At 39.5% G+C, this 8,387-nt stretch overlaps 1 protein-coding gene and 1 non-coding gene across 2 annotated transcripts in view; one reads left to right on the forward strand and one right to left on the reverse strand.

Annotated features, from left to right (window-relative positions):
• The window catches only part of ACAD11 (acyl-CoA dehydrogenase family member 11), an 88,987-nt gene extending 85,796 nt beyond the window's left edge, over positions 1–3,191 (forward strand). The window contains exons 18-20 of the mRNA XM_047736980.1: positions 985–1,101; positions 1,961–2,070; positions 2,956–3,191. Of these exons, the coding sequence (XP_047592936.1) occupies positions 985–1,101; positions 1,961–2,070; positions 2,956–3,070 (342 nt within the window). The 3' untranslated portion in view covers positions 3,071–3,191. The remainder of the gene's footprint in view (positions 1–984; positions 1,102–1,960; positions 2,071–2,955) is intronic.
• Positions 3,192–7,929: 4,738 nt separating this feature from the next.
• Positions 7,930–8,036, reverse strand: LOC125089621 (U6 spliceosomal RNA). The gene has a single exon (XR_007123997.1). It is a non-coding gene; the product is annotated as a U6 spliceosomal RNA (small nuclear RNA).
• Between the last annotated feature and the right edge of the window lie 351 nt (positions 8,037–8,387).

The following is an 8,387-nucleotide window of genomic DNA, read 5'->3' on the forward strand; positions in this document are numbered from 1 at the left end:
TTACCTAGTAGTTCTGTTCCCTGCATTTGCTTTAAAAAAATGAAAAGTATAGTCCTACAGAAACCTGTATGCACATGATTACAGAAGCTCTGTTAATAATCACCAAAAACTAGAAACAACCCAAATATCCTTCAGCGGGTGAATGGATAAACAAACTGGTACATCCTTACAATGGGATACTACTCAACAATAAAAAGGAATGGACAGTTGTTGGTACACAGAACAACTTGGTCCGTGACAATCACAAGCATTATGCTGAGTGAAAGAAGCCAGTCTCTAATGAAATACATACTACATGATTCCATTTACATGACATTCTGAGAAAGGCAAAACGATAGTAGCTGATAACTTACCATCAGTGGTTGCGAGAGTTTAGAGGTCGGGGAGGGTATGACTAAAAAGGGGCAGCAGCTCTAAAGAGGAGATGGAACTGCTCTGTACCTTGATTGTGGTTACAGCAATCTACACGTGGTACAGTTCATACAACTGTTCATCAAAGGCAAAGGTCATTGTTACTAAATAACACAACAAAGGACTGCTGCACCTTCCCCACACTGACATTGTCCTGGGGATCATCTCAATTGTCTATAAACAAGTCCACCATCAGATATTTATCCGAGTTTCAATGAGACTATAAGATTAGCACTCAGGAGGGCCAGGGAGGAATGTTTTAGCAATAAGATGGTTGCTCAGTTCAGCCATCTTGACTTTAGACATCAAGATATCCAAAATAAATTATCTTTCTCAGCAAAGAAAATGTCTAGCATTGTTAACTAAAGTCTGGCAGTGTTAACTTTCGCATTGCTCAAGTACGTGGTTGGCTGGTACATATCAAATAAATGAACTCCGCCATTAAACAACAAAGTAAGGCTTGGGAACAGTCGTTGGCCTAGAGTGTTTCGCCAAGCTACAAGGTCGTGTTAGATGTGGACCTCATGCCAGCTTATCCAGTCCTCCTTTTTGCTGCCCTTTGCTGCCCTGCAGGAGGTTGTGGCTCACTGGATTGCTGAAAGCCGCATTGCCATTGAGAAGATACGTCTGTTGACCCTGAAAGCCGCCCACAGCATTGACACTCTGGGCAGCGCTGGTGCTAAGAAGGAGGTAAGGCTCCTTGGGCCACTGTCTGCCAAGCCTTCTAAAGTTTCTTTCACCCACTGGGCTTTTCAGGTTTTGTGGTGCCTTGATGGTACTCAGAATATTGGAAACAACTTCTGTGATTTTGGTTTCAAGATTATAAATATATGTCACTTGCTAGTTTTCCTTTCACTTGCCTGTTTTAGGGAATGATTTTCAGGATGTAGAATATCTTCAGCATTCTTGAGATGCAGCACCAGGGAGTAGGGAAATCCAAGACTATACAGACTTGGAATTATACCCAGTATGTCACTTTCTGGCATGTGGTCTTGGGCAAAGTATCTGACCTTGTTGCCTGTGGCCTAGAGTTCTAGTGAAGAGTGACCAAGGTGATACAGAGTGCACAGCACTTTGCTACCACATGGTATAAATGCTTCGTAAAAGATACATCTCATCTGCTATCTTTTTATGTTTCTGGCTGATATGGAGTAAGAATATAATTGTTTAATTCTAAAAACCAATAAAAATTGCTAAGAGAAAACTGATTAATGAAGGCTCTTGAATTTTTTTTATGATCCCTAAGGTGATAAATGTGATTTATCATCTGCCTTAAATCCTTTTGGAAACAAGGCAAATCATAAGTAATAAAATATAATTTGGAAGAGACATCTCTTTCCAGAATGTCTATATTGACAGAATTATGGCCATTAGCCTCATTACAATGAATCTCTTTGTTGGCTTCTATCAAAGATCCTGTTTCAGTGATGAATTCATGTGGGAAAGTTCCCTTGTCTCATTTCACAAAGAAAATACAGACTATATCAAATTCTGTCACATTGTTCCTTTCCTAAGAAAGGAACATTCCTTTTTTATTTTGCTTATGTAGATAGCAATGATTAAAGTGGCTGCCCCTCGGACTGTCTGCAAAATTATTGACCGGGCGATCCAAGTGTGTGGAGGTGCGGGTGTTTCCCAGGATTACCCTCTGGCTAACATGTAAGTAGATGTCACTTAGTAATCATCTACATTTGACAGGCTTGGAATGGAATGGAATTAAAAATCTATGGCTGCCTTGACCCTTATTGTTTCAAAAGAAAACAAAGATACTAAAAGTATAATTCAAGGCTAAATGAGGTAATATAGGTACCCAGTACCAATAAATAGTTGCTCTTATGATTACAGTTATCATTTTGCTCAATGATATCAACTTTTCCGACATTGGGGTTCATGCGCTAGCGAGGAAATGACATTGGGGGTTCACCCCGAAACCAGAATGATGTGACAGAAGCACAGATGGCACAGGGCACCCAGACCCAGGCTTGGGTATGTCCTTAGGACTGTTTGCCCACTCCACAGGGATGCCTCAGGCCAGTGACCATCTAATGTCCAGATTCTGGTTGCTGGGAGTCAAGGAATACTCTCCAGTGCTTCACTACAAGGTCCCCCTGCCACCTTCTCTCCCACACTGGAGACAAGAGTCTTGTGCCCCACCAGTTTTTCCCATCCATTTTTAACCATAAGAACTAAATATATAGTACTACATATTTACAGTATATAAGTATTACATATTTATACTTCACTCCATGTGGCTTACCTAAGATATCTCTTAGTTCTAGCAACTTCTAGAACCCTAAAGCAAACCAAGACAGAGATTAAGCCCACTGCACTGGGCCATTTAAGATTTCTCTCCCCAAAGTGAGAACTTTCTGTGGCATTTCATACACTCTTAGGCTTACTTTCCTTGATTCTCTTTGTGCTCTTTTTATTGTCTTGGCGAGAGTTCAAAAATGAATAGTCTTGGCTTAGAGTCAGTGACTGACATTGAAGTATGATGTTCCTGGTCAATAACTCCTGCCATTCCTGCTCCTTTTGTTTTTCCAGGTATGCCCTAACGCGAACCCTGCGCTTAGCAGACGGGCCCGATGAAGTCCACCTCTCAGCAATCGCAGCGATGGAGCTGCGGGACCAAGCTGGAGGCATTAGGTCCAAGATGTAGCAGGTGGCGGTGTCTTGCCTTCATACACACTTCACAGGCTCTGGCATTTGCACCTCGTTCTCGTCTCACACCAGTTTAAGCACAGGATTAATTACTCGTTTTCATTAAAGATTTAAGCATCTGTTTTGATCATTGGATTTTATAATTTCAAGGGTCACAAAGGTTTAAGTTAAATAAGAAATTCTATAGCTGCCATCGTTCAGTCTATTACGTATGTGGTTAGCCTTTATTTTTAAAATATTCAACTTGTAAAGAAATAAGTAAACTGGAGAGCTAAAACTTAGGCATAAAAGTATTTTGACTTTTTGAGTCCCAGGAACTGTTCCACTGAAGTAAATATTCAAGGAATCATTGCTCTGTAAAAAATACGGTGGGATGTCTTTTTTAACACTGGTTTTAGAGGGTGGTTTAACACTTTGTAGTACCACAGTGTTTGCACTGTGGTAGGGACCGACTGAGTCATTTTAGAATTTATATAAGCCTCTTCATAATTCAACAGAAAGCATGTATCCATAAAATCTGAACGCAGCTTAAAGTCTACTAGAAAACATGGCATATTACGAGAAAATATAATTAAGAAAGCTTTAAATTATGTATAATATGTTGATGAGAACAGTGGATAGTTTAAACCATAAGAAAGTTATTTGGTTTTGAGAAGAGAGTACCAGCCATCTGTTCTGAATGCCATCCCGTTAATATCAACACCCTAAGCAAACATCCTGTGGCTCTTTAAATCAGTGCTGCCAGTACAGTGGCCACTGGCCACATGTGACTCTTGAGCACTTTAATTGTGCTGAGTGCAACTGAGGAACTTTTGATTGTTTAAAATTTTAATTAAATGTCAATTCTTAACTCAGTTACTGGAAAACTTTTAAGTATGCTAGCAATAATTTGGGTATGTGAATTGACCTTTTCAAATGTAAATTTCATGAAATCTAAATATGGAGCACGTGTTTTGGCTGAAAATTTAACATCCAAATTAAGACCCAATGTAAGTGTAAAATATGTACCAAATTTGGAACACTCAGTGTGAGAAACAGATAAAATATCTCATTAATACTTTTTAAGTAGTGATTTTATATCTAAAATGCAGATATAAGGCATACCTTGTCTTATTGTGCTTCACTTTTTGCACTTCTTACAAAGCAAACGTTTGCAGCAGCTCTGCGTCTGGCAGGTCAGCACCATTTTTCCAACAGCATTTGCTCACTTTGTCTGTCAAATTTTGGTAATTCTTGCAATATTTCAAACTTGTTCATTATTATTATATTTGAACTGCTGCAATCTCATGATGAAATTTAAACAGATGAGGAGTTGCTTCTTATAGATGAGCACAGAAAGTCTTGCTTGAGGTAGAATCAACTCCTGGGGAAGATGCTGTGAAGACTGTTGAAATGACAAAGATTTAGAATATGACATAAACTTAGTTGATAAAGCAGTGGCAGGAGTTCAGAGGTTTGACTCCAATTTTGAAAGAAATTCTACTGTGGGTAAAATGCTATCAAATAGCATCACATGCTACAGAGAAAAAGTTAATGAGGAAAAGAGTCAATTCATACAGGAAATTTCATTGTCTTGTTTTTAAAAATTGCCCCTGCCATGCCAGGCTTCAGCAACCACCACCTTGGTGATTGAGCAGCCATCAACATCGAGGCAAGACCCTCTACCAGCAAAAAGATTGACTCACTGAAAGTGCAGGTGATGGTTAGCATATTTTCTTAGCAATAAAGTATTTTTTAAAGATTTTATTTTTAGGGGTGTCTGGGTGGCTCAGTCAGTTAAGCATCTGCCTTTAGCTCAGGACATGATCTCAGCATCCTAGTATCGAGCCCCTTGTCAGGCTCCCTGCTAATTGGAGAGTCTGCTTCTCCTTCTCACTCTCCTTCTGTGCTCACTCTCAAATAAATAAAATCCTTTTTAAATTTATAATTTAATTATAGTTTATAATTATAAATTTAAAAAGGATTTTAAGTAATCTCTATACCCAACATGGGGCTCAAACTCTCAACCCTGAGATAAAGAGTCACATACTCTATTGATTAAGCCAGCCAGGCACCCCTAAAGTATTGTTAATTAAGGTGTGTACACTTTTTTTTAGACAATGCTATTGCACACTTAGTGTGCTTTAACCCACTGAGCCACCCAGGTGCCCGTAAATACTACTTTTATATGCACTGGGAAACCAGGAAGTTCATTTGACTTGCTTTATTGCCACATTCGCTTTATTGTGGTGGTCTGGAACCAATCCTGCAGCATCTCTGAGGTATGCCTGTACTCAGTTAAAATATATCATTAAAATTAATTTCTCCTGTTTCTTGTTACCTTTCTGGTGTGCATGCCATTGGACTATTAACTGGTAAAATTTTAAATGTTCCAAGCGTAAGTATTTTTATTTCTAAAAACTTTAAAATTCTCTTCTATTAGTGTCCACATCAGATACATTTATTGATGTCTAGAGATTATTTAAATGTCTTCCTGGAGTGGAGAGCAGGCATTTGACAAAGAGAAACCTGGCTTCTGATTCCTGTGTGTCACATGGGCCTCCTAAACATTTGCCTTTGAGCCTTAACCTCTCTGCCCCTCATTTTTCTTTCTGTACCCTGGGATTAACTATTAAATCTAGAGGACCCTTACCTATGGAGGGTTTTTTGTGACAATCACTGAAGCCATGTAGAAGCACTCAGATATTTCTGAACCACAGTATTTTATAAAGCATCCTCAGCTGAAGCAGATAAAATATTATAACCCAAGCTATCAAACCTAATTTCTAGTTTTAAAAGTTGTGACTTAGAAGAAATCAAGATTATTTCTGAACAATTAAAATTAAAGATTATAGGGGTGCCTGAGTGGCTCAGTGGGTTAAGCCTCTGCTTTCGGCTCAGGTCATGATCTCAGGGTCCTGGGATCGAGCCCCGCATCGGGCTTTCTGCTCGGCAGGGAGCCTGCTTCCGCCTCTCTCTCTCTCTGCCTGCCTCTCTGCCTACTTCTGATCTCTCCCTCTGTCAAATAAATAAAAAATAAATCTTTTAAAAAAAAATTAAAGATTATATCCGGTACTTACAATTTTGTGATAATTTTTTCCTGTGTCTTTTAAGGAAAACTGGCTAAATTGCTGGTTAACTTCATCTGTTTTTATCTATGACTGCCCTATACATGACCATCTCTAAGGCAAGTCACTTCATGTGGCCCATAATCACTTCTCTCTCCTACCTTTCATTTTTGTAAATACAACATTATAAAGAGTGGTAAGGGTTGTTTTGAAAAGAAAATGTCAGTCTCTGAAGCGTGAAAAGATCAAGGGATGCTTTGCCTCAACCATGGTGAATGAGTGGATTGACTCTAAGTGTGGGAGCTCAGAGCCATTTCTAGGATCTCCTCAGATGGTCCCTGGGAGTCACTATGCAGCAGTACACCCCTGACGGCCAGCCAGGTTTGGCATGCTCCCTGCTTCCAAAAGGACAAGTTGCCCCGTATAGTAACCACCCAGAGGGAGGGCAGGAAGAAGGAGAGCTTACAGGCAGTGCTTTACCCAACAAGACCTCGCCAAGATTTGCACGTGGTCAGCAGCAGGGAGGAAGGGCCTCATGACAGCCTGACAGGAAAGTTCCTGTGAGGCTCCCTACAAAAGTGGTGTTGGAAGTTATGGCAGTGCTTGTCCCGGAGTGTAGCTAGTTAAGGATCTCTTTGATAGTTGACATTTTAACCTTAGAAACATACAGCAGAAAGTATGATCATGAAGGAGTGGATTTCCTCATCAGCCTGTGATTATTTACAGAGGTTTTCCCCAGGTCTGTATCACCCCACCTCTTCCCACAGCTATGGGCTACTTACTTACATGCCCTAGGCATGCCCACTTAGGCAGAGTCCATAGAAGCATTATTTTATGATTTTTTTTTCAATTATTTTTATTTCAAGTTTTTATTTAAATTCTAGTTAGTAAAAAATAAAAAAAATTCTAGTTAACATATAGTGTAATATTGGTTTCAGGAGTAGAATTTAATGATTCATCACTTACATATAACACCCAATGCTCATCACAAGTGCCCTCCTTAATGCCCATCTAGCCCAGCTCCTACCCACATTCCTCCATCACCTTCAGTTTGTTCTCTATCCTAAAGAGTCTCTTATGGTTTACTGCCCTCTTTTTTCCCCCCCCATCCCCTATGTTTTTCTGTGTTGTTTCTTAAATTGTACGTGAGTGAGATCATATGGTATTTGTCTTTCTCTAACTTACTTCGCTTAGCATAATACTCTGTAGATCCCTCTATGTTGATGCAAATGGTAAGATTTCATTCTTTTTGATGGCTGAGTAGTATTACATCATATATACACCACTTCTTTATGCATTCATCAGTCAGTGGACATTTGGGCTCTTTCCATATTTGGCTATTGTTGATAATGCGGCTATAAATATCGGGGTGCGTGTGCCCCTTCAAATCTGTATTTTTGTATCCTTTGGATAAGTACCTAGTAGTGTGATTGCTGGGTCGTAGGGTAGCTGCATTTTCAACTTCGTGAGGAACCTCCATACTGTCTTCCAGAGTGGCTAAACCAGCTTGCATTCCCACCAACAGTGCAAGAGGGCTCCCCTTTCTCCACATCCTCACCAACACCTGTCATTTCCAGACTTGTTAATTTTAGCCATTCTGACTGGTGTGAGGAGGTATCTCACTGTGGTTTTGATTTGTATTTCCCTGATGATGAGTGACGAGCATCTTTTCATGTGTCGGTTAGCCATGTGTCTTCTTTGAGAAAAATGTCTGTTCACGTCTTCTGCCTGTTTCTTAACTGGATAATTTTTTGGGTGTTGAATTTGGTAAGTCTTTATACGTTTTGGATACTTACCCTTTTTTTTTTTTTTAAATATGAAAGACTTCACAAATTTGTGTGTCATCCTTGCACAGGGGCTATGCTAATTTTCTCTGTATCGTTTCAATTTTAGTATATGTGCTGCCAAAGCAAGCACTCGGATACTTACCCTTTATCCAATATGTCATCTGCAAATATCTTCTCCTATTCCATAGATTATCTTTTAATTTTGTTGTTTCCTTCACTGTGCAGAAGCTTTTTATCTTGATGAAGTCCCAATAGTTCATTTTTGCTTTTGTTCCCCTTACCTCTAGAGAGGTGTCTAGTAAGAAGTTGCTATGGCCGAGATCGAAGAGGTTACTGCCTGTGTTCTCTTCTAGGATTTTGAAGGTTTCCTGTCTCAAATTTAGGCATTTCAACCATTTTGAATTTAATGTTGTGTATGGTATAAGCAAGTGGTCCTGTTTTGTTCTCCATGTTGCTGACCAGTTTTCCCAACACCATTTGT

This window comes from Lutra lutra, chromosome 1, assembly GCF_902655055.1.
Source record: "Lutra lutra chromosome 1, mLutLut1.2, whole genome shotgun sequence".
NCBI classification, from domain to species: Eukaryota; Metazoa; Chordata; class Mammalia; order Carnivora; family Mustelidae; genus Lutra; species Lutra lutra.